This window comes from Diaphorina citri, unplaced genomic scaffold (genome assembly GCF_000475195.1).
Source record: "Diaphorina citri unplaced genomic scaffold, Diaci psyllid genome assembly version 1.1 scaffold56, whole genome shotgun sequence".
Lineage (NCBI taxonomy): Eukaryota > Metazoa > Arthropoda > Insecta > Hemiptera > Psyllidae > Diaphorina > Diaphorina citri.
In genome coordinates, this window is record NW_007377493.1 from 400,875 (window position 1) to 427,945 (window position 27,071).

A 27,071-nucleotide genomic window follows, 5' to 3' on the forward strand; every position below is an offset into this window, starting at 1 on the left:
GACCATAGCAGTTGAAAGTGTTACCCCAGTGATCTATGAAGTGGAGTTACTAAAAAGAGTGCATTTTCCTTTCGGGAAACTTTAGGAAACGGAACTGATTCCGATGGAGCGCCATCTTGGATTTCCTATGGTTTAGTACAGGCGCCATTTCAGTTTCCAAAAGGGAAAATACACCAACACTTTCAAAAGTTGAGAGAGAGAGAGAGAGAGAGAGAACTAAAATATTAATAATACAATTTGACTCAATTGCCCCCCCCCCTCCTCCCCCACTTCTTGACCTTTCTATTTTCAACCTCCGTCTCCATCGCTGAATTTCTCAATCTCTTAGTGCTTGTACTCCAAATACCCCAGGTTCATTTCCCGGATTCGAAAGTAAGCTAAGTTCCATACTTACCTCTGATCTGGCCTCAGCCTGGTATCAGTGCTGGGAATTTGTTTCTTCATTTCAGCATTGAGCTCATTCAATTCTATGGCAAAAATAAAACATTATCATTAGTTGTTTGTGTTATTATATCACAATTTTGGTGCTTACTGCTGCATTGAAGGATTTATAAGAACTGAACCAAATATCTAAATAACGATAACACCAAATGTTTACCTACCAACCTACCATGCTGGCACCGGTCGCTATGCGCATTTATATCACATAGCTACTCATTTTCCTCACGAGGCTGAGTGGGTCCCACAACAGCCAGTCACAGAATCAATCATTTGCATGATATAAATTTTTTGACCCCGCCGGGAATCGAACCCGGGTCTCCCGCATTGACCACTACACCATGGGAGCTGATATAGAATAGAATATACGCTGCTTATACCGCAAGAATGAGACTGAAAAGACCCTTTACTCCCGCAGCCTAAACAGGGTCTTATGTATTTGGTACAGAAAAGGGTACCTGAAGTCACGTCAATGGAAAATGACTACAAAATGGAAAATGGCACAAACATGAATGAGCAGAGCCCAGTGTTATTATAGGGTTAGATGAACACAAAAAGGAGCTTCCACAATTTTAACAGAGACCAGTGTTATTATAGGGTTAGGTTAAACACAAAAAGGAGCTTCCAGAATTTGAGCAGTCATCAGTGTTTCTCTGGTGATGGTGATGGGTAAAGGAAAATCGCAAGGATAATCAAAACTAACAATTGGGAATCCGTATTAGTCCAAAGGATTCAGTCTAAAGACTGGAAAATCGTCATAGTTTCCCTGTGAAAAAAAAAATATATTTATTGTTTAATATTAGCTAGATTTTTCTTCTTGTGCTATTTTTTTCAAGAAGACCGCGTACTACAAAACTCTTCTCTCCATTCTTCCTTTAATACACCTTATTAAATGTGTTACGAATTTAATCAACGTTGTTACCTTGCATAATTATGTACATTTAATGCACAAAATTAAAAACAAAGGAAGAGAATTTCACATTTTTGTTTTTTATTTGGTTTTGTGTTAAATTCCAAGTTAGCGTATTGGTGGGGCCATCGGCTATAATAAACGTCCTATGTCACTGCGACCTGGTTAGATCTTTTGTGACTTTCAAGTTAGCGTGGGTACAAACGTGCAACTTTGCGATGAGCTCAGGATGTTGCTTGCGCAAACAAAATTGCGGGACATATATTGCCAGAGGACACTCAGCTTAATACTTCCCTAGAAAGAGTACATATTTCTATGCATCCAGCTGATGGGATCAAAGAAGATCAAAACGCGTCTCCTTGACAGTTCAGAATTTTGAATGGAAGTCCTACACCAAAAGTGAGGATTTCGAAATAACAGAGGTTCGAGAGAAATAAGGAATAAAAACTCTCGGCTTTGTGACCTTTAATGAGACAAATACAAAGTCCATTCAAAACTTTAATGCTGACACTGAAAAGTACAAGAAATACAAACAATTAGTGATATAATAAACGCAAAAGCAAAGATTAAAAGTATACTTTTCCCAAATACTTATTGGGTTGTAAAAGGTCGCGAGGACCCAGAACCTCTATCAGTGTTACCACCTTAGGATAATTACTGCTGGATTTAGCACAATTTGAATGCCTTTAGCAGCAAAAAATTCAATATAGCATATTTTCCCCAAGGTAAGGTATCTTTCAATTTGTTTATTTAACATACTTTTTTACTTTTTTCTCTCAGAGTGCATCAGTTTCTCAGATGTTCGAAAGCTTATTCTATCTCGTATTGAAGCTGGAGGGGGTGTTTTCCAATATTAGAACATTAAATGTCTCGATGTTGTACCTATTGTAGAGCATGAAGAAAAAGAAAAGAAAAAAATAATAAATTTGACGGGGGAAGAACATTCCGTTGAATTCGATTCACATTTGGGAAATGTTTTAAAATTCAATTTCTCAATTCAAACGAATATCTAAAATGGATGTAAAGCAGATTAACAGACTAATTTGTATACAGAACTGAACTAAACTAAAACAATGAATTAACCATTAGAGCAGAATTAACTTAATCAGAAGCACCTTGTTTCATAAAATTAAGTGAATACAGGGGGAGGAAAAAAACGCATTAGAGAAGCATGAATTCATTTTAACATAAAAAATCTTTTGATTGAAAAAATATTGAAGGAACAATTCTATTGTCCAATCAATCCGCCATCCATTCATCTCACTGCAAAACATGAAAAACGACTGTAAAATATGAACTAATTAGGCAAATGAACCAAAGCGCAAGAAAAACATTAATCAATTTGTGATTATCACATTTATTAAAAATAATTTCAAAAAGTCATGGAATCATCGTATGAGTTTATATCCAGTTGTATAATCTATAAATCGTTAGCGCAAATATAATTTATTAACAAAGAGATTACAACACTAGAGCACAGTAATGACACAACAAAAGCAAAGTAGTATACAGATGTGAAAATGATTAAATTAACCTTAACCAATTTTGATTTGAATTTTATAAATATTTCGTCCATAAAATATTGTTGGACAAATCTCAGTAACCATACAGACAACAAATGGGTCAATAAGATGATAACAACTTAGTCCCCTCACACCAAAAGTGAAGCTTAAGTAAATCAAAATGAAATGTTCAAATATTCTCCCCAGTAGGGCCTATTTGCCTACAATCGGTCATTAAATTATCTAACTACTAAGTATGTTAATTTAGGAATTGACACTGACACTAGTGATTGCTGTGTTTTACATCTTTTCATTTACTTTAATTTTCTTTTTTAAACGCTTATATGATTTCCTTTTCAAGTTCAAGAGCTTTTAAAGGCTGGTTTAGAATCTCATTTCTACACCGTTCTCTTTTATGACATATTTTGAAAATGGTTTGTTTACAAGCAAATTCATAAATCCATGTACTTATTTATACATCTTGGATTATTTTTAAGTTCAATGGCCATAGAAAATTTTATAGAAGAATCGTTCTAGGTAGTGGGTAACTGAAAACTGACAGCTAATGCTTTAGTTCTGACTTGTCTCAAAAATTTTGCTTTAAAAGCTAACATAAAAAATCCTATTAAAATTCTAATACAATAATATTTATATTGCACAAAAGTATGTACTTAATCAAATGACTCCAATAAAAAGGGACATCGTAAAAAAACATAGCTTTTAACAATGATACTAAAAGTCAAAAGAAATATAGAAAATTACATCATAGTAAATAAATCACTACTAACAAAGAATAGGTTAAAAATATGGCATACACTAGTGAATAAACATATGCCTCCACATTTAAAATGCTTGAATTAAACGTCTTCTCGAAAAAATAGCACAAGAAGAAAAATCTAGCTAATATTAAACAATAAATATATTTTTTTTTTCACAGGGAAACTATGACGATTTTCCAGTTGTACCATGTTAAACCCATAAAATACACGAGACCTTATTTAGGCTGCTGGGGTAAAGGGACTTTTTAGTCTCATTCGAGCAGGATAAACAAGGTATATTCTATTCTATTCTACATAACTGCGACCCAATTTGATCTTTTATGTGGGGCTTAGTAAAATTATTTAATAATACCTACATAATTATAAAATTATTAATACATAGGCATTCTTACCATTAGGTTGGAATTCCATGGATTTTCCCCAGAACTTGGTTTTGATCCGGACATCTTGCCAGAATATGAAGTTTTTGGATTCGGCATGACACACACTTACTGGAGGATGATGACTGACCTGTAGAAAGAAATAAAGTTAGCGATTGCCATACCTCGGCTACGAACCCACGTCCTTTTCATCACCAGACGAGCGTCTTGACCACTACACCTCCGAGGCACAATAAATATACTCAAGAACAATATACGTGCTCAAATAACTTACAAACGTCAGTAATGTGGTTAACGCGTTGGCCTTCGGATCTGGATGTGAGTGGTTCGAGTCCAAGTCAAGTCATAAAATTTATCTAGGTGTATTGATTGGGAAAAGATTGAATATTGAAGCTTATTTGTGATTATGCTAAGCAGACTTAACCTAATTTCTTCTTTCTGCTCTCTCAAACTTTACCACTATAGCAGAATAAATATTTAAAACACTCAAGATCATAAGTACACCCAAATGACTTACTTGTTCAGCTACAAATTTGAAGCCCTTATCTTCGCGTACGCACTCGTACGTTTCGCCTAGGAGCGGATTGAACGGTTTAGAGGCAGCTCGGAAGTAGGAAGACCCATAGCTAGACACGGCGAACGCTGCTACATACACCATACGCTCGTAAGGATCAGATAGTTCAGCTGCCTTGTCTAGAAGTTCGCTGTATTCCAGCTCCTCACACATTCTCTGTAGGGATAGACAAACGGTATAAGTCCAGGTAGTGGAAGTCACAAAAGATCTAAGCAGGTCGCAGTGACATAGGGCGTTTATTGTAGGGGAAAAAAATAGGGGATTTTTTTCACTCTAATTGGTTAATGAACTACTGGTATTGGTATCGGATATGGCGAATAGAGTAGAGCAAATGTGAGGAAGGAGAGGAGTCTGCTACTACAAGAACAACAACAACAACAACAGCAAAAGTGTCTGAGGGCATATTCTCGGGAACTGTACGGTACGGCTGTATTCAGGACTTTACCTTTAGCCACAGGTCGTTCAAATTTTACAGAGAGCTTCGATAATTTATGACGATCAAAAGTGTCTGCGGGCCGGGGTCTCGAGAAACGGTTCGGCTGCTATTAAACGATAAAATATCAAAACAGCTCAAAAAGAGTTCGCGTTTCCAGAACTTGAAATTTCGGCCAAAATCGCTCAAACTTAACACAGAGCTTAGATAAATTATGTAGATCAAAACTGTGCCTTGGCGAGACAAAAGGTATAAGTCCAGGTGGTGGAAGTCACAAAAGATCTAAGCAGGTCGCAGTGACATAGGGCGTTTATTGTAGGGGGAAAAAATAGGGGATTTTTTTTCACTCTAATTGGTTAATGAACTACTGGTATTGGTATCGCATATGGCAAATAGAGTAGAGCAAAAGTGTCTATATTCTCGGCAACTGTACGGTACGGCTGTATTCAGGACTTTACCTTTAGCCACAGGTCGTTCAAATTTTACAGAGAGCTTCGATAATTCATGACGATCAAAAGTGTCTGCGGGCCGGGTCTCGAGAAATGTACGGTTCGGCTATTAAACGATAAAATATCAAAACAGCTCAAAAAGATTTCACGTTTCCAGAACTTGAAATTTCGGCCAAAATCGCTCAAACTTAACACAGAGCTTAGATAAATTATGTAGATCAAAACTGTGCCTTGGCCCTGTTTCCACAAAAAATTAATGATTTAATTGATTTAGAAACAATAATAAATAAATATTTGATGTGATTTTAGTTACCTGAAGCATATTGAGCGGTTCATTGAGTGCCACAGGCATGGAAACCTGAGACAGGTCCTTGCCTATGTTCTTACACAGGAGATTCCAAAGACTCAAAGATTCCGTGTCTGGTCTGGGACAGGGTAGTTTGGTCCGCCGTCCTGTCATGTTTCGAGTCAGAATCACGTTGTTAGCTGTAAATAAAGGAAACTAGTGCTTATTTATACTGCTCGCATAGGACTGAAAAGTACCTTTACTCCAGCAATAGGCTATTGTGGTCAAATACTCAAATTATATTGAGGATAAAATTCCATACCTTGACTGGGATTGAACCCACGCCCTCCGGTTTACCAGGCGAGCGTCTTGACTACTACACCACAGAGGTAGTCGAATAAAGGAAAATATACAGTAGGGCTGCCTGGAAGAGACTGATAAGAAACTCCGAGCCTATTTAAATAGGAAAAGGTTAGGAAGTGACAAACGATATTACATAATTATCATCATTCCATTCTGAACAAAATCCACTGAGTAAAATAAGAAGCAACCAAATCAACATGGTCAAATAAGAATAAAACCAATAGGATAAAACCATTTATGGTAATATTGTAATATATTAATGCAAAGGGAAAAGGTTCGTACCTCAAGAACTAAATGCGTTACTCGTACAAAACTTATAGGATATTACATGGAAAATTGAAAGTATAACACCGACATGCAATGAACATTTGAAAAGGGGGAAAACAAAGAAATAGTCGTATAATTTTCACCTCCTTAAATATACTTTGGTCACTAACACGATAAAATAGACTAAAAATTTCAATGAAAAACATAAAGTTCTTGAAAAACTATACTTTGGTCACTAACACGACAAAATTGACTAAAAACTCCAGAAAAGCAAAACAAAGTCCTTGAAAAACTATTCTTTGGTCACTAACAAGAACACTAACATTTGGTCACTAACACGACAAAATTGACTAAAAACTCCAGAAAAGCAAAACAAAGTCCTTGAAAAACTATTCTTTGGTCACTAACAAGATAAAATGGACTAGAAACTTAAATGAAAAGCAAAACAATTCCAAGAAAAGTTCAAACACTTGTTCCCCTCGATATCAACAAATGCACCATGCTGTATAGGACGCCTTCGCCTACAATGCACCCTCCTCTTTAATGTAAATAAAAGTCTCCCCTTTTTACATTCACAAATATGATCGGTAATTTATTTTCAGGAATACAATGCACCCTCCTCTTTAATGTAAATAAAAGTCTCCCCTTTTTACATTCACAAATATGATCGGTAATTTATTTTCAGGAATATTTTTTTCAGCGAAATTTCCCGAAGGAAAGCTCATGTTTTAGCAGAATTTCTGTAGAGCTTGGGGTGAGAATGGGAAAGTATTCTGTTTCCCTTTTTACTTTCCTTATCTTATAGGAAGGAAAGTAATGTAATCCGGGTCAATTTTCGATGGTCAGTCCCCCCCCCCCTCTACGAAATAGTGAACATTGAACATGTTTCTATACTTATGATTGTTGAACATGTTTCTATACTTATATGATTGTACCGCTTATTTCTATACCTACTTATGATTGTTTATTTTACTGTACAAAATAAATTAATGTCCATCAGACATGGTTTATTACCACAGTAGGCTTTGTTTATTTACTATCCCCCTGTACAGTTCTTTATGACTCATGTAAAGATCCATTTCAAGATTTGATTTTAGTTAAATAAGTCCCTGTACGCCAAAGAAAGATAATAAAATGTTATTCTCCAAATTTAATCAAATATTTCGCCCAGCTACCGATTTAGTGACTTTATTTTTGTTTCCGAAGTCACTTTAGAAATTCACTTCAACTATCAGCCAAGAGAACGGGGATTTAATTTGATTTCTGTATTCCATTTCTTTATTTATTCAATAGCTCAAAAACTCATTTTCTATGGACTCAATACTCAATCAAGTGAACGCAAATAAAACAATTTTTATCATGGAATTTCATTGAGGATTTCTTTGTACAAAACAGAAAAATCTAAGGCTTCCCTCTGAATGTAAAACAAGTATTGCATGTGCAAATGTATTGACGGATGACTTAATATTGCGTTCTATGAAGTAATAACTCGATAACACAGAGAGTTCACTAGAGTGGCACACAAACACGAGTTTCAGCTAATGAAGGGAAAGAAAACTTTCAACAAACAATGCTCTTTTTACAACCTTTCACAGGAGCGAGGTCAGAGAAGTTAAATAGAGCGCGGAGGTTGAAATGTTAACGAGGTTATGGTCTCTAATTTAGAGCAGAAAAGTTAGACGAAAATATCTCAAAATAATTCTTGGTAAACTTGAGGCCCGTCCCCACTTGTTCAGAAAAAAATCGTGTCGGGTGTAGTGGGAACACTCTAATTTAGATTACATTGCCTACAAGGACATTTAGTGTCGTTCGGAAAAAAATCGTGCCGTGTATAGTAGGAATACTCTCATTTAAATTACATTGCCTACAGGACATTCGGAAAAAAATCGGATGAAACTCACGATAAGTGGGAACGGGGCTTCAGCAAATTATTGTGAGGGACGCAATTCAAATCATTTCCCAATCAATAGTGATTTCTTCCAAACGCTGTTTATTCAAAGACACGATGAAATCATTGTAACCTTTGTAGCCTTTTAGTAAGGCCAGATGTTTTAACCCTGCATTCATTTCCGGGGTTATATAAGGAGGTTATCAGTGCAAATGGGTGTGGTGAATTTTACTCCCTCACGTCCTTTTGAACAAGGATGTGAATATTACACGATATAATATCTACAGTATTTTACAGTCCTACCTACATACTACACATATCTAGTAAAGCGGCACTACTTAGGGACTTCATGTGAAAGCATTTTTTAAGGATCTCTCATTCACGTAACTACGCTACGTTGTAAAGGTTAAATAACCTTTCACAGGAGCGAGGTCAGAGAAGTTAAAATAGAGCGCGGAGGTTGAAATGTTAACGAGGTTATGGTCTCTAATTTAGAGCAGAAAAGTTAGACGAAAATATCTCAAAATAATTCCATGTTTGGAGAAACGACTTAAAAGTTTACTCGATATTGTTTCTGAAGCACGGAATTTACCTGGTTCTACATACGAGTACGTGTCAAAGAAGCCATAAGAAATTTTACAAGAGTAGACTGATATGAAATTAAATGTTGACAGAATGATGTCAGTATTATGGGAGCGGCCTAGCATTCCAGTCATTGAAAGGTAATTTTTTCTTAGAATAAAAACGTAAATATAGAGATGATGTTTTTCTTTCCCTAAGCTAAACTGACGAAACCAAGAGTTTTGCGTGGGTGATCTATTGATGTCAGATTGCTGTAAATTCTTTTTTTTTATTCCACAGCGAAGAAACGTCTGCTACATTAGACTCATGTGGTCTGTGTTGTAGCAGCCCCTGCTCATGCGGTAGTATATCCCTCATCGGATAGCCGATCATAAGATAATAGGATAAGGTACTTAGAATATCCATAATGCCTACTTAAAATCATAATCTTTCTATAAGTCTAGCTCTAGCTAATGGAGGACAAACGACTAGTCTTCTATGCAAATATTTCAATAACAATATGCGCATACTGTCCAGTACTAGTTTTTCTAGATATAAATATGATTCAGTGATTCACCTTGTAAGAATAAGTAGGAACATCATGTACTTCCTACGAAAACAACACCACACTGGATGGTTATGGTTACATTGATGACTAGACTTTACTTACAGAGACTATTATAGCACTGTGTAAGTACTAAGTTTAGTCATTGATAGGTGATTTTTTCTTAGAATAAAAACGTAAATATAGAGATGATATTTTTCTTTCCCTAAGGTAAACTGACGAAACCAAGAGTTTTGCGTGGGTGATCTATTGATGTCAGATTGCTGTAAATTCTTTTTTTTTATTCCGCAGCGAAGGAACGTCTGCTACATTAGACTCATGTGGTCTGTGTTGTAGCAGCCCCATGCGGTAGTATATCCCTCATCGGATAGGCGATCGTAAGATAATAGGATAAGGTACTTAGCATATCCATAATGCCTACTTAAAATCATAATCTTCCTATAAGTAAGTCTAGCTCTAGCTAATGGAGGACAAACGACTAGTCTTCTATGCAAATATTTCAATAACAATATGCGCTGTCCAGTACTAGTTTTTCTAGATATAAATATGATTCAGTGATTCACCTTGTAAGAATAAGTAGGTACATCATGTACTTCCTACGAAAACAAACAACACCACACTGGATGGTTATGGTTACATTGATGACTAGACTTTACTTACAGAGACTATTATAGCACTGTGTAAGTACTAAGTTTCAACAGCCAAGTAGAATAGAATTACAAAAGGCATTCTTAAATATTCCATATAAAAACGGCCCGAATAGGATATGGAATAGAACTATTTATATGGAATAGGGTAAAAAAGTTAGGGTAAAAGAACACTCAAATAAGCATCATCCAATAGGATAAGGAAAGTCGTGTGATGTTCACACCAGATTTTTTAATCTACCAGTCATATTGCTCAATCCCAGAGTTCTTGAACCGGGTTTAAACTCTGATTGTGGCCGCCAGCCTCAGTTTCTTACCTCTTCTAAGTTGAACGTAGCGGTGCCTCCGGAACTCACGCTGCTTGCTTCAAGCTGCGAATAGATTTGTTCTAGCTGAGCCAAACTCTGTTCGACCAGATTCAGCTCTTTGGTGATTTGTTCGAGAGGGTTTGTGTCGGCCAATAGGTTGGCCAATCGCAGAGGAGCGGGGGGAGCAGGAGGCCCTGTGGTTTTCACAAGTTCCTGAGAGGTGAGAGGAAGCTCTGGAGGGGGAAACAAACAAACAAACACTTTAGATCAACGTACAGACCGAACGAAAGCACAAACACAGACAAAACAAACACACACACAAGATCGGAATAAAAGCAAATCTCAACTAAAAATGCGCCATAATAATTATGAATATGAACATAATATTCTTATTTTTTCCAAGCTTTTTTTAAAAGCATCATTAGTCCTTAATTGCATCCTGAGGGTACTTTTACTATTCCTTGCATTGGTTTCATAGAGAAAAGCGTAAATGTAAAAAAGTTCCTTTTTGGAATTTGGAATTGTGTGAGCTTTTGGAACTGGCTGAGATTTGCTTGTATACCGATTAAATGGGGAAACATTACCGAATACAGTAATATTTATCTCTTTACGTATACGTGCGTCCAATTTCGACATTCTTCCTCACAAGCTGTTTTAGGTGCTGAAAAAATGTTGCCACCAATAGAAGTAGAAAGTGGTGCGATATTAAAAGGCTGTCAACTCAACACAGGACCCGTTAAACCAAAACTAAAAGGTGTGACTTTTATAAAATACTGAAAAATCCAGTGAAGCTTTCAATTCCCGTTCGAAATCGAAGGAAATCCATTTCAAAACACAGATCCTTACAGTGGTACTCATAGAATTAAAATTTCAAACTACTTGAAAGTTTTTAAAAGTACAGTGTGTACTCTTTCATTTAAATTCTACACTCTACAGCTACTAACACCCGATGTTATGACTGGCTCTCAAGTACGACTGAAGGATCAATTGAAGCTTTCAATTCCCATTCGAAATCGAAGGAAATCCATCTCAAAACACAGATCCTTACAGAGGTACTCATAGAATTAAAATTTCAAACTACTTGAAAGTTTTTAAGAGTCAAGTGTGTACTCTTTCATTTAAATTCTACACTCTACAGCTACTAACACCCGATGTTATGACTGGCTCTCAAGTACGACTGAAGGATCAATTCCAAACATCTGATTGGCCAAAATTTACTTCAGTCTGACTTGAGAGCGAAAATTTGTGTTCATAAATGCGGCCGTAAATGTTGTTAGTCTAAACAGGTTCTGAGGAGTGAAAAAGGAAGGAGAAATCCAGCTGATTTGAAATGAATAATTCGAGGCATCAACAATACTTTTCAAAGGACTTTTACACAAGTTGTGGAGCTCCATTGTTAAAATCTCTATAACAATATACATTTTTTGTTGTACTTGAATAAAACAAGAGACACTCTTGAACTAGGAGAACCCAGTCCTAGCCAAAAATATTAATCATATTTTATACGGCAATTCCCAAATAATACAACCACAAAACAGGTGGTAAATCCAGTCATGAAGAGTGATGGAGAATTTTACAAAAAAAAAAAAGAAAGAGAATATTTACAATTTCAGTAGGTTCTGAGGAGTGAAAAAGGAAGGAGAAATTCAGCTGATTTGAAATGAATAATTCGAGGCATCAACAATACTTTTCAAAGGACTTTTACACAAGTTGTGGAGCTCCATTGTTAAAATCTTAATTGGTGAACGACGAACTTCTTTCCTAAGCTTTCTTTTCTTGAATGTTTCATCAGAGTCCTTTATGGGGAAGTCTGAGGAATTGAGGCGAAAGGACGCCCCTTATCAATTGCCCTCCAATAATGGATAGACTCCTTTTTCTTAAAGCAGGATGTCTTTTCTAACACAGTCTTATCATCATGATAGCCAACCATTTTCTGTTGGCTTCTGTAGCTACAGAAAGAACTATTCTGCACTATTTCAAAATGTGCTCTTTTCTGCCTTATTCATCCAGTTTCTACCACTTCTACATGCCGTCAGTCAAGGATGTCAGCAAAGTCTTCAGCACAAAAAGTCCCTATTTTTTCTCCTCCTAGACTGGGCCTCAGCGATTGCTTTACCCTGTACAAATAGATAATACTCTCCTAGTAAATATGAAGGTAGTAATTTTAACGTCAGTATTACGCAGATATCTCGGTGCTATGAAGTAATGCTTTAATATCGTTCTATTTCATTCGATGACTAAAACAGCAAGCTGAAGTTTTATGATGACGAGCTATTCAGCGCTGTTTTTATTTTTAAAGTTCACAGGAAAATAAACAGGGGACAGGGGTATCTACACTTCTACACATAAAAGGAAAAAACAGTTTGAACTTCACAGAGCATGAAACTTTCCCCCGGACAAATCTGAGGATTTTCAAATTGAAAAACTTTTCACTCCTAATTAGATATGAAGTAATTAGAAAAATTCGAAAGAGAGTTTTCTTAACGCTCCCTGTTGATGAAGTTTAAACAGAATTGTGACGTTTAATTAAAGACGCTTTCTAGTCCATCCTTCTTCCTTTCTAAGAGGAAAAAATTGTCAAATTTTCCAGACTAGTAATTAAGTTTTAATTCTGCTTGTTATTTGTTGTACTCGTCCTTCTTTAATGCTATTATTAACTGTTTCCGCGTAAACGTTTCAATTTTCCTGAAGTTAATATGTTCCACGTCACAGGCAAAACCTAATTTTCAAGGTTTATTAAAAAAAAAAAAAAACTTTAATCTATGGAATTCTTCATAATGAAAACTACATCTTTTCAAATACCAATAGAAATAGACGTATAGCTACATAAAATGCACCAAAGATTTTCAAACAGCACTAGTTTATGCAGGAAAAAGTGGATACGAAAGAGTAATTCTGCAGTCTATTCCAGCTATTCTACAGATAAAACAAATGGACAGACGATGCGATGGCTGACAGACTTTGTATTTTAAAGATAAAAGACGGAGAAGATTGAAACCATTATCTTTCCATAGACTTCCTTGTATCAAGTCTTTTATTTTATTATTATTATTTTGCAAGAGAACGTGAATAAAGTGATGTTTTAAAATGCTAGATAGTTTTGAAGAGCTCAAGATGAGTTTGAATAATTAACGAGCTTTACTTTAAGACAGCCGTTCCCGACTGGCTATTTAAGACCAGTGTTTGGGTGTGGAATGTACTAAAACAACTCGGTCACCAAGTCATCATAAAACACCTTTCCATAGATAAAAGAGCAATGAGCGTTGTTATACCCTTTCCAAGTGCCGTTGATTACCAACCTCAGTGGTGCAGTGGTTAGCGCGGCGGACTCTGGATCTGGAGGTTGGTGGTTCGAGTCCAAGTCAAGTCATAAAATTTAGCGTAGTGTATTAAGCAGGGGACGACATTTGTGATAAGCATTTACGCTCAACACAATTAAAATTCCTTTCCTCCAAGTGCCGTTGATTGATCAAAATCTCTGGATTTCGAATACCAATTAACGCACTGATTCGTGAATATTTAATTTTAGAAATACAGAAGCAAGTGGTAGAAGACTTCATCCCAAACAATACCAGTATTGAAACAATGCGTGATGGTGAAAAACGCTTATACTTCCATGCTGTCATTCCGTAAATATTAATAGTCTTAATTTCACGCGATTCCCACTTTGCAGGGACATGAATAGCAGTATATTTCTTGAATACTTCGTGAAAATCGAGAGTACGGGAGCTAGGTAACCTTGCTCAGATTCAATACTGTTACTTTGTCTGAGTATTCTTACGACGCTTGTCGCGCTAAATTACTTCTGAGATCATTTCGTGATTTGTGTCTGAAGGATAGATGCAGTGGAGTTAGTTTTTAGTCAGCTGTGATACTGATGAGGTTCGTTTTAGTACATGTATAGATACTACAAATTTACGAAAAGCTCGTAAAGTGTCGTGTCAATGATTTACGTTTTTTATAAATCTAAAAAGTAAAAATTTGCACTGATTCTCATTATCGATGGATAAAATAACAGAAAGTAAACATCAGATCAGACAACAAATGTTATTATATTAGAGATTTTCAATTAACAGCAAAAAATGTAATGCCCTCGCTTGAAAATTCGATTTGAAAGCAAATTAATTAACTTTGGTCCAACGGTCTTTTATAAGGATGGCTGACATAGGATGAAAACTGCCACTGAGGTAGGTCCACTGTGAAAACACTGTGTCTAAGCTATATATTGGAGATATATTGGCACAGCTCATATTCAACTTTCACACCATTGTGCCCTCTAGAGCTTTCAGGAAAGTGGAGCATGGGGTAATACATAAAACAAGAAACCAGACAGCTCATATTCAACTTTCACACCATTGTGCCCTCTAGAGCTTTCAGGAAAGTGGAGCATGGGGTAATACATAAAACAAGAAACAGCAACAAGCAGAGGACAAGAGTTAAAAGCAAAAAGGGTCCTTGTATATTGCCATCAGTCTCTCATCTGGAGAGTAAAGAGGGAGAGGGTGGCGTAGTGGTCAAGACGCTCGCCTGGTAATCAGGAGCGTGGGTTCGATCCCAGCCGAGGTATGGAATTTCATCCTCATTTATTTGAGAATTTGACCACATAATAATGAAGCTCTAATGGTTAGGTGGTAGAGAACGCCTAAGGCGTTAACCTCGCCTAGTGGTTGTCTTCCACTCAAGAGTCTATTATTATTATTAATATATTGGCGTGAAAATGAGCTCCCAGCAAAACCCGACACCGCAAATGTGTGGTGTCGGGAATAAATTAAAGCTGCTTTCAAACACATATTGGGAAGGGAGGGAGTTGAAAAAATGCTGTAAGTCAAAAGAGAAAACAGGCGAAACAAATTTCAAAATCCGATAAACATCAGAGAGTCCCCACGGACCAAGTACCTGCGACCATTGGACCAATTTATCACATCACGAGATACGAACTTGCAAAAGTTTTTCCATTATTTATTGCGCACCTTTACATAAATTTATTGATACAGGGGGGAAAATCGTACGTTTTCGTCGTAAGCCTCTCTACTTTGCCGAGTCTGACTGGAAAGCTCATGACTAAATTAGCTAGCATGTTCGGATGACCGAACAAAAAGTAATAAATGACTATTATTCTTAATGTTAACCTAGGATTTAGCATTGTTCCTAGTCTAACTACCAATTAATCTCCCCGGCCATAATTAATGATTCGGAGAAGGTTAATAAATTGACGTTCAACGTTCAACTATGCATGTTTTGAAGGTCTCTAATGCTTCTGTATTTAACTTTGAGTCTTTGATATTACGATATTACAGCGGAATCACTTTGAGGACTGAGATATCAACAATCAACACTATAATACGACATAAACTTCTTCTTCATTTGACCATAAAATATTTTTTTACTGATATGTTAGTATCCTCTGTAAATACCTGGTTACAAAATAATCTGTACGAAAACAGGTTAGCCTGAGTTATAAAAGACATTAAAACTATTGAGTAAACGACATTATCTCTCAAGTCTTTATAACTTTATTGTAAACAAAGCACTTTAACGTCGTTTTCAACCAATCCTAGTGGTGTAGTGGTTATCGCGGTACACTTCGGATCTGGAGAGTGGTGGTTCGAATCCAAGTCAAGTCATCGAATGATATGAATCTTTTGGGGGAAGAAGTTACACATACCTACTCGTACATATTCAGAGCCTCTATTATTATAAGTTATAGTATTCTATCTATTTACATCTACTTCATTTAAAAGCTCTTTGATTAATTATTTATGTTATGGGACTTACTAGGTTCTTTGACCGACGTTTGTGGCTTGAGGGTTTGGTGCTCATTGTTCGACTCCAAGGAGGGACTGTTGCTATCTACACTTGCATCCTGAAACACAATTGAATATTTCTCATTAAAAATATCAAGTTATTCTTAATGTATTTATAAATAGATCAATATTAATTAATCAGACGAAATCGGGCAAAATAAAGTTCCTGTCCAAAATGTTACAAATTACCCCAACTTATTTACATCGATTGTGGGAGGAAACGAAGTGATTATAGGCAGTACATGTAAGACGATACGTTATCCATTCAAATGTCAAGGTACTTCGAAATATTAGACGATATTCAATGATAATTCAATTATTATTATCCTTTTTTTACACAAAGAAATTTTCTCAGTTAGGAAAATTTGCGGTCAAGAAGTCACGACGCAACATCCTTGAGAAAACAAGTTACAAGTACGTTTGCTAATGATAATTTTACAGGTGCAAAAAACACTAATGCTACGAGAATAATAAAATAATAATACCGATAAAAAGGAACAATAATTCAGTAAACTAAAACAAATCATTTATCTACCCAATCGATAGTTCGATAACTTTTTAGAATATGAATTAGACAAACAGTGGGTAGGTATATTAGAGAGGATTGTCGATATGATTTGAGCAAAACTTAACATGATAATGTGGTTCAAATTGCAAAACGACCTTTTATGGCATTGATGTATTAATACATTAGCCGGTATGTAATGAGTGGTAAGTAGGTACACAACAGAAGATTCATTCTTCTTCATTTCCACCGAAATTGGAAATTATGTCAGTACGTCATGTGTCCCCAATTCCACGAAAAGATAGCTGCAGTCCGTTAATCCGTGGAATTTGAGTAATTCGTGTTCCAAGAGCTGTGTTTTAAGCTGTAAAAACTCAGCCTAAAAATCATAATAATAAAAACTTATGGACGATAAAATGTATGAAATTTTTTAGTGGCCCATTAAGCCATACACGTTAAGCGGACATAAACTTGATCGATTAAAAAGCTTACACATGTAACCTTCGGTCTGATAATGCAGAATTTTCGAATGAAATTTACATAAATATCCAACTTTCTTCTTTTCCAACGTTAAGCGGACATAAACTTGACCCATTAAAAAGCTTACACATGTAACCTTCGGTCTGATAATGCAGAATTTTCGAATGAAATTTACATAAATATCCAACTTCCTTCTTTTCCTATAACAAGGAAGTGCAGGGCACTGCATCGCGTAGCACAACAATGTCGACGGTCGTATTTTATATACTCGTTTTAAAACTGGCATGTTTATTATTTATTTCTGAAGAGGGGCAGAGGTAGTCGTCAAAAGGAATGAAAGTCAGAGATCTATTACTTTTCTTCTTGGACCGGACTTTTCACGTCTTTTTCGTCAGGATCTCGAAATTGAGCTACAGCTGCAACTCCTGACACATCATGTTATTCCACTGATAGAGTCCTGACTATTCTTAAGGACTATTCTAGAAGATATCCTGTCATCGTGTTGTAAATTTTGTTCCCTGAACATGAAAAAATAGATAAAAAATGCGGTGTTGTAAATAAATATGGAAATTAAAAATTACGGCATTGCGGCGGGTTTCATAATTGAAATTTTCATTTTCAAGAGTGAAATTATTATTACTGTCAACAGTTAGTTATGCAAATAAATCTTCAAGTAGGGTGAGGTGAAGAGAGCTGCTTTTTAATTGCAATTTGAGGACTGTTTGTGTACCAAGGCGATTCCTTGTATCCTTGTTTAAATTTTCTAATCTGCCCGAAAATCTATTGCTTTTCTTCTTGGACCGGACTTTTGACGTCTTTTTCGTCAGAATCTCGAAATTGAGCTACAGCTGCAACTCCCGACACATCATGTTATTCCACTGATAGAGTCCTGCCTATTCTTAAGGACTATTCTAGAAGATATTCTGTCATCGTGTTGTAAATTTTGTTCCCTGAACATGAAAAAATAGATAAAAAATGCGGTGTTGTAAATAAATATGGAAATTAAAAATTACGGCATTGCGGCGGGTTTCATAATTGAAATTTTCATTTTCAAGAGTGAAATTATTATTACTGTCAACAGTTAGTTATGCAAATAAATCTTCAAGTAGGGTGAGGTGAAGAGAGCTGCTTTTTAATTGCAATTTGAGGACTGTTTGTGTACCAAGGCGATTCCTTGTATCCTTGTTTAAATTTTCTAATCTGCCCTGTGGGCCATTGTCTGGTGGAAACTCCGGACGTTGGACATGAAATTTTCAACTCGTAAATATTGACTGTTTGTTCCGGCAACTCTTGAACAGTTACTACCAACAGAATGAAATTTCGTCCCGTAACAGGCCTTTTTCGAAAGCATACTTCATTTATATTGCTAGAATGAGACTGAATAGTCGTTGAACAACAGAAAGTAGTTATATCTCATAATTATATTATTGATGATATCAATAAGCTTCATTTCTGCAAGTGTTTTGTTCAGACATTTATTAGGAGCAAAGAATACATAATGAAACAAATCATATAATACAATTTATTATTAATTAATATATTATAGAGCATAAGAAGATAGATGAATCGAGAATGAAAACATGCACCTGAAATCTGAATTCCCTATTAAACTTTGTCCAACATTCCAAAGTCCTGACAGCTGCGTGACATTTAAATAATTGGGGCGAGAAGAAAAGCATAAATAACATCAACAAACAAATGTGACATTTAAATTTCAAAACAACTTCGTTGTCCGTACGGGAAAAAAATAAGGGCTTCCGAAATTACCTTGTGCCAGCCTTTCAAAGGCCATTTCCGTTTCTTGTGTAAATATCCGGAATATGCTGATGGCCTTGTGTCGAACCTTTGTCCGTCTTTGAGTCCTTCCAAGATCTCCCACTCGGAGCCCCTCCTTGAGAACCTCTTGTTGGCTGAAACAGAACAATTCCAGTTTTTGGTAGGCTTTAAAAAAAAAATCATGCACAACATTCCAGAGAATGTGAATTTATTTCAAATCCTTGACGATGGAATTGGAAAATTAGCTCAGGATGAGAAGGGTAGTTTCGGAAAAGAACAATATAACTGGATACCATCGAAGAAAGAAAAACAAACATCACTTGAAAGATGGAAAAGCGCTGATGGCCTTGTGTCGAACCTTTGTCCGTCTTTGAGTCCTTCCAAAATCTCCCACTCGGAGCCCCTCCTTGAGAACCTCTTGTTGGCTGAAACAGAACAATTCCAGTTTTTGGTAGGCTTTAAAAAAAAAATCAAGGTTTTCTTTGACGTCACACTGAGAAAAAAGTCATCCTTATTAGCTACTATTTTTATCCTTCAACGAGGATGAAATCGGGATAACATTAGGAGATGATTATTTTGATTATATGTCCTTACACACAATGACAACGGACAAAAGGATACTTCATTAAATAACATTGTTGAAATGATACCTTGAACTAGTGAAGTGAATTATTTACTATTTTTAGCATATTATGTACTTCAATTTCAACCTTTTTTTCAAAGGTCATCCTCACAGCATTAATTTTTCGCTCCTTGCACCCAATTGATTTACACAGGCCAGTAATTCTTGAGCTCCAGATTAGGTATAAGTAGTGCTTTATTTAGACTGTCAGCTTAGAACAAGTTGGTCCATTGTACCAACAGTTAAATAGAGCACCTCCTTGTAGATATAATTTTGTTTATAATTTAAATATAAAAAAAAATACAAATTAAAAGTTAAGAAAAGTGAAAACTCTCTGTGGTAAGATCGGACATAAAAAGTAAGTTTTGGGGAGTGAGAGTGGGAATGTATGAACAGCGGTAGTGTATATGTGGGCGGGGAAGATACTACATTGGGTTTTCTTTGACGTCACACTGAGAAAAAAGTCATCCTTATTAGCTACTATTTTTATCCTTGAAATCGGGATAACATTAGGAGATGATTATATTGATTATATGTCCTCACACACAATGACAACGGACAAAAGGATACTTCATTAAATAACATTGTTGAAATGATACCTTGAACTAGTGAAGTGAATTATTTACTATTTTTAGCATATTATGTATTTCAATTTCAACCTTTTTTTCAAAGGTCATCCTCACAGCATTAATTTTTCGCTCCTTGCACCCAATTAATTTACACAGGCCAGTAATTCTTGAGCTCCAGATTAGGTAAAAGTAGTGCTTTATTTAGACTGTCAGCTTGGAACAAGTTGGTCCATTGTACCAACAGTTAAATAGAGCACCTCCTTATAGATATAATTTTGTTTATAATTTAAATATAAAAAAAATACAAATTAAAAGTTAAGAAAAGTGAAAACTCTCTGTGGTAAAATCGGACATAAAAAGTAAGTTTTGGGGAGTGAGAGTGGGAATGTATGAACAGCGGTAGTGTATATGTGGGCGGGGAAGATACTACATTATAGGCAAAGACAGGTAAGACAATGGTATGACGTAGATGTACGCGTATATACAGGGTGCCCAAAACTCAATGAATCATATTTTAACGGGTGATAGGTTCGGTCAAAATAAGACTGAAAGATTTCTATGAATAGTGGTCCGCAAATGCTCTCAATTTGAGCTAAAAGGGGTTCCAAATTGTGCCACCAGAATGGAATTATAGTCACTGTTCCCCAACAAAAAAATATATAGTAAATAATTCTAGGGCCTTTACCGGAGGGGAGAAAATTTATCGATTTTTTTTTTTATATTTAAAAGAGTATTAAATTAAAAAATCATGGGAATATGTTTTTCACTTTTTTAGACATTAAGTTTTGGACACTCAGTATACGAGTATAACCCCCCCCCCATTCAGTGAAGAAAAATTGCGCCAGTTCGAACTTACTTGTTCGAATTTTGTTGCCGCGCGGGATCTTGTTATTTTCCGCCGTCATTTTGCTAGAGCCGTTCCCAAACGTGAGGACATGCTGACGGTAGAGACGCTGCTTCTTGAGCTGCTCTACCCATTCTGTGAACGATTCGAACGTTTTGGCCTGCGAAAAAAAGAAAGCGAAACATTGCTCGGTAAATATACCTGTTCTGAAAAAAAAAAACAAAAAAAAGAGACAAACAAACAAATTTAAACTAATTTTGAAAAACAAAAGGTCTAGTGTTCCATTTTTTCATTACCTACAATAATTTCCCTTTAGAATTGAAAACATTTCAAACGAATTTCGCAATGTGAACATTGGAAATGTAATAAATTAAATTTGCTTTGTTCAAAAAAGTACCTACTTCTGTAGAAAAAAGTACAAGTTTGTTAATTAGGCCATAAAAATGCATTATTTGATTAGAATACTTTGGTAAACTTGAGGCCCGTCCCCACTTGTTCAGAAAAAAATCGTGTCGGGTGTAGTGGGAACACTCTAATTTAGATTACATTGCCTACAAGGACATTTAGTGTCGTTCGGAAAAAAATCGTGCCGTGTATAGTAGGAATACTCTCATTTAAATTACATTGCCTACAGGACATTCGGAAAAAAATCGGATGAAACTCAAGATAAGTGGGAACGGGGCTTCAGCAAATTATTGTAAGTGACGCAATTCAAATCATTTCCCAATCAATAGTGATTTCTTCCAAAGGCTGTTTATTCAAAGACACGATGAAATCATTGTAACCTTTGTAGCCTTTTAGTAAGGCCAGATGTTTTAACCCTGCACTTCCGGGGCTATATAAGGAGGTTATCAGTGCAAATGGGTGTGGTGAATTTTACTCCCTCACGTCCTTCTGAACAAGGATGTGAATATTACACGATATAATATCTACAGTATTTTACAGTCCTACCTACATACTACACAACTACACATATCTGGTAAAGCGGCACTACTTAGGGACTTCATGTGAAAGCATTTTTTAAGGATCTCTCATTCACGTAACTACGCTACGTTGTAAAGGTTAAAAAACTACATCTTTTCAAATACCAATAGAAATAGACGTATAGCTACATAAAATGCACCAAAGATTTTCAAACAGCACTAGTTTATGCAGGAAAAAGTGGATACGAAAGAGTAATTCTGCAGTCTATTCCAGCTATTCTACAGATAAAACAAATGGACAGACGATGCGATGGCTGACAGACTTTGTATTTTAAAGATAAAAGACGGAGAAGATTGAAACCATTATCTTTCCATAGACTTCCTTGTATCAAGTCTTTTATTTTATTATTATTATTTTGCAAGAGAACGTGAATAAAGTGATGTTTTAAAATGCTAGATAGTTTTGAAGAGCTCAAGATGAGTTTGAATAATTAACGAGCTTTACTTTAAGACAGCCGTTCCCGACTGGCTATTTAAGACCAGTGTTTGGGTGTGGAATGTACTAAAACAACTCGGTCACCAAGTCATCATAAAACACCTTTCCATAGATAAAAGAGCAATGAGCGTTGTTATACCCTTTCCAAGTGCCGTTGATTACCAACCTCAGTGGTGCAGTGGTTAGCGCGGCGGACTCTGGATCTGGAGGTTGGTGGTTCGAGTCCAAGTCAAGTCATAAAATTTAGCGTAGTGTATTAAGCAGGGGACGACATTTGTGATAAGCATTTACGCTCAACACAATTAAAATTCCTTTCCTCCAAGTGCCGTTGATTGATCAAAATCTCTGGATTTCGAATACCAATTACCGCACTGATTCGTGAATATTTAATTTTAGAAATACAGAAGCAAGTGGTAGAAGACTTCATCCCAAATAATACCAGTATTGAAACAATGCGTGATGGTGAAAAACGCTTATACTTCCATGCTGTCATTCCGCAAATATTAATAGTTTTAATTTCACGCGATTTCGCAGACACACGAATAGCAGTATATTTCTTGTCTTTGATTTTCAAGGTTTTCAAACAGGTGTGCTCCGTTCATATAGTGACTATCAATTCTCATACGTAGGTTGTTGAGTGGTTCACTAATACCACACATTTCACTTTGCATATAAATGTCATTACTATACGCGGAAGGAAGTTAGAACCAGGAATCGCTTATTCGAACCAGAGAATCTTATCTGGTGATATGAATGTGATCTTTCGTTGGATTTACAACCCACCAAACCTCATTGTGATTAACTGAAGATAAGTTTGTGGCTGACAAGATAAACAAGGCACTTCAACTATGAGTAAAATAGATATTTGATAATAAAATTCCATATATCTTTAACCAAACAAGAACGGACTATTGCCCAGTAGGTACATTAAGTCCATAAGATGGAAAGAGGATATGACTAAAGTTTCCTTTAAAAAGACTACAAATGTAGACGAAACTCGAGTCGGAAGTAAAGGCCAACAAGTATCCAACCAAAATATAACGGTAAGAATTAATAGTAACACTAAAGGAACCAAAAGAATAATACAGTTGAAATATGAGGAAAATCTGGTCACGACTTTTTTTCCACAAATTTTCAAAACATATTTGTGGAAACTAATGGTAGTCAGAGTAACATAATCAGAATTAAGACTCATTCTGATTATAAAGAAGAAAAAAAAATGATAAAAGCTATTCAACAGGAAAAAAAAAAAAAAAAAAACATGTAAACGCACTGATTCGTGAATATTTAATTTTAGAAATACAGAAGCAAGTGGTAGAAGACTTCATCCCAAACAATACCAGTATTGAAACAATGCGTGATGGTGAAAAACGCTTATACTTCTATGCTGTCATTCCGCAAATATTAATAATCTTAATTTCACGCGATTTCGCAGACACACGAATAGCAGTATATTTCTTGTCTTTGATTTTCAAGGTTTTCAAACAGGTGTGCTCCGTTCAAGCAATTGAACTTTGAATACTTCGTGAAAATCGAGAGTACGGGAGCTAGGTAACCTTGCTCAGATTCAATACTGTTACTTTGTCTGAGTATTCTTACGACGCTTATCGCGCTAAATTACTTCTGAGATCATTTCGTGATTTGTGTCTGAAGGATGGATGCAGTGGAGTTAGTTTTTAGTCAGCTGTGATACTGATGAGGTTCGTTTTAGTACATGTATAGATACTACAAATTTACGAAAAGCTAAAGGTTAAAAAAAGAGCAATATTATTGACTAGTGGCTGGGTGAGTTTACACTCTGGGTACAAAGTGAGTTTAAACTCAGTTCAAGTTAAACTCTTGGAGCAATCTGATTGGTTGATTTCAAAAATTTCAGCCAATCACATTGCTTAATCCAACAGTTTAACTTAAAAGGAGTTTGAAAAATGTCTTTCTCTGTGTTATTATTTCACAACTTTTGGTGCTCACTGCAGCATTATAGAATTTTCCAAATACATATATCGCAATAATCCAGCTCCCTAGGTGTAATAATAAAATTGGGGAACCATATAATATATTGTGACACGGCTAAAGTTTGGCTAGTTTCAATGTAATGTAAATGCAGTTTCTTTGAGTTATTATGTCAAAAATTTGGTGCTCACTGCAGCATTGTAGGATTTTTCCCAATATCTCAATAATCCTAAAATCCAATGTTTACCTACCATGCTAGCACCGGTCGCTATGCGCATTTATATGTCATAGCTACTCATTTTCCTCACGAGGCTGAGGGGGCCCCGTAACGGCCAGTCACGGAATCAATCATTTGCATGATACAAATTTCTTGACCCCGCCGGGATTCGAACCCGGGTTTCCCGCGTGCAAGGCGAGCGCAGTGACCACTACGCCATGGGAGCTGATAATTTATTATTAGAAAAAGGAGTTTAAACTCACTTTGAGGGCCCGGTCGTACGCCAATAAAGGGAGTTTCACTCTGGCAGTATAAACAGGGTATATTCTATTCAAAACATACCTTGAGATGATAAATAAACTCCTCAGCATCAATGTCTAGCCTTTTCCGTTTCGACTTGGTTGAAATCACGGACAGACCTATATCGACATGGCCGTGAAGTTTGCCCCGGGCTATATCCCCGGGACTTTTGCCGTAAATTAGCATGCCTTTATCCACTACGAAGTATCGCTGGAACACAGGAAGATCAAAAAAAATTGTGAAAAGATAATGGGGCTTTATTCGGAGGGTCGAAAGATAATGAGGCTTTATTCGGTTATGGCCTGGCAGTCTAAAAAAAGTTATATTCATAACACCATTCTATTTTTGATCTCATTATAGACTGCTTCATTCCTCACAATGTTTTCGCCTTTTTAGTAAACAATCCATTTCAATCATTAAAATGCTTTCTACTATTCCATTCCATAGAATGTCGATAAAATAAAAGAATGAAAACATCTGAAATCTGAATTCCCTATTAAACTTTGTCCATCATTCCAAAGTCCTGACAGCTGCGTGACATTTAAATAATTGGGGAGAGAAGAAAAGCATAAATAACATCAACAAACAAATGTGACATTTAAATTTCAAAACAACTTCGTTGTCCGTACGGGAAAAAAATAAGGAAAAAATGCGCCATAATAATTATGAATATGTACATAATATTCTCATTTTTTCCACGCTTTTTTTTTAAGAATCATTAGTCCTTAATTAGATGCATCCTGAGGGTACTTTTACTATTCCTTGCATTGGTTTCACAGAGAAAAGCGTAAATGTAAAAAAGTTCCTTTTTGGAATTTGGAATTGTGTGAGCTTTTGGAACTGGCTGAGATTTGCTTGTATACCGTCCCTCTTATAAAAGGACTACTAACCATAACGAGCTTAATTTCAAAAGAACCCCACCTTGCTATCTTAATGACAATTAGGATTAGGTACACGTTAACACCGAACTATGAACAACAATACGAACTTTCATGGAAATTTCGGCTTGTTTCGAAGTAAACTAGAATATCCATTCTTTGAAGCGCAGCGCAGTCAATAAACCCCTCTTATAAAAGGACTACTAACCATAACAAGCTTACTTTCAAAAGAACCCCACCTTGCTATCTTAATGACAATTAGGATTAGGTACACGTTAACACCGAACTATAAACAACAATACGAACTTTCATGGAAATTTCGGCTTGTTTCGAAGTAAACTAGAATATCCATTCTTTGAAGCGCAGCGCAGTCAATAAATTTCACAACACAGGTCTGGAAAATCGGTTTGTTATATCAATACTAATCCAGACTGGCAGCTCAATTTGCGTTAGAATCAGTAGAGGAAAAAATAGAAAATAGAATTTTCCAGTTCCTATTGTGTCACATCCCAGTGTTTTTCAAGCAGAGCTAGTTAGAATCATCTCTCGACACAAATTAGCATAAGAAATCTCGTAGATTACAAGATTATGAGTGTGATTGTACAAGCTAGAATACAAGACTACGCAGCTCTAGAACGACCTCAGTACCTCACCTCAATATTCAAGATAGTACGATAGGAGGTCAGGGTTTCGAACAAGACGAGTCAACGAATGACTTATGTCATACAAACTGATTCCGATGTGTTCTCCATGAAATCTACTCATCGTCATGCGTTCAGAATTAGTCTTACTAAAACGATTTAAATTACAAATCAAATTGGTGAACGACGAACTTCTTTCCAAAGCTTTCTTTTCTTGAATGTTTCATCAGAGTCCTTTATGGGGAAGTCTGAGGAATTGAGGCGAAAGGATGCCCCCTATCAATTGCCCTCCAATAATGGATAGACTCCTTTTTCTTAAAGCAGGATGTCTTTTCTAACACATACCCCTTATCATCATGATAGCCAACCATTTTCTGTTGGCTGCTGTAGCTGCAGAAAGGACTATTCTGCACTATTTCAAAATGTGCTCTTTTCTGCCTTATTCATCCAGTTTCTACCACTTCTACATGCCGTCAGTCAAGGATGTCAGCAAAGTCTTCAGCACAAAAAGTCCCTATTTTTTCTCCTCCTAGACTGGGCCTCAGCGATTGCTTTACCCTGTACAAATAGATAATACTCTCCTAGTAAATATGAAGGTAGTAATTTTAACGTCAGTATTACGCAGATATCTCGGTGCTATGAAGTAATGCTTTAATATCGTACTTCAGCAAGTCCTTATTTTTTCTCCTCCTAGACTGGGCCTCAGCGATTGCTTT

The 27,071-nt window shown here is 36.1% G+C and overlaps 1 protein-coding gene across 1 annotated transcript; it reads right to left on the reverse strand.

Annotated features, from left to right (window-relative positions):
• Positions 1-390: 390 nt before the first annotated feature.
• Positions 391-25,181, reverse strand: LOC103517740 (oxysterol-binding protein-related protein 6-like). The gene is made up of 8 exons (XM_026829462.1): positions 24,879-25,181; positions 20,963-21,110; positions 10,360-10,583; positions 10,056-10,071; positions 5,779-5,951; positions 4,527-4,739; positions 4,022-4,139; positions 391-467 (listed from the first exon to the last, which is right to left on the reverse strand). Exons 1-8 carry the CDS (start codon positions 25,164-25,166, stop codon positions 391-393), a joined length of 1,257 nt encoding a protein of 418 aa, XP_026685263.1. The 5' UTR covers positions 25,167-25,181.
• Positions 25,182-27,071: the final 1,890 nt, after the last annotated feature.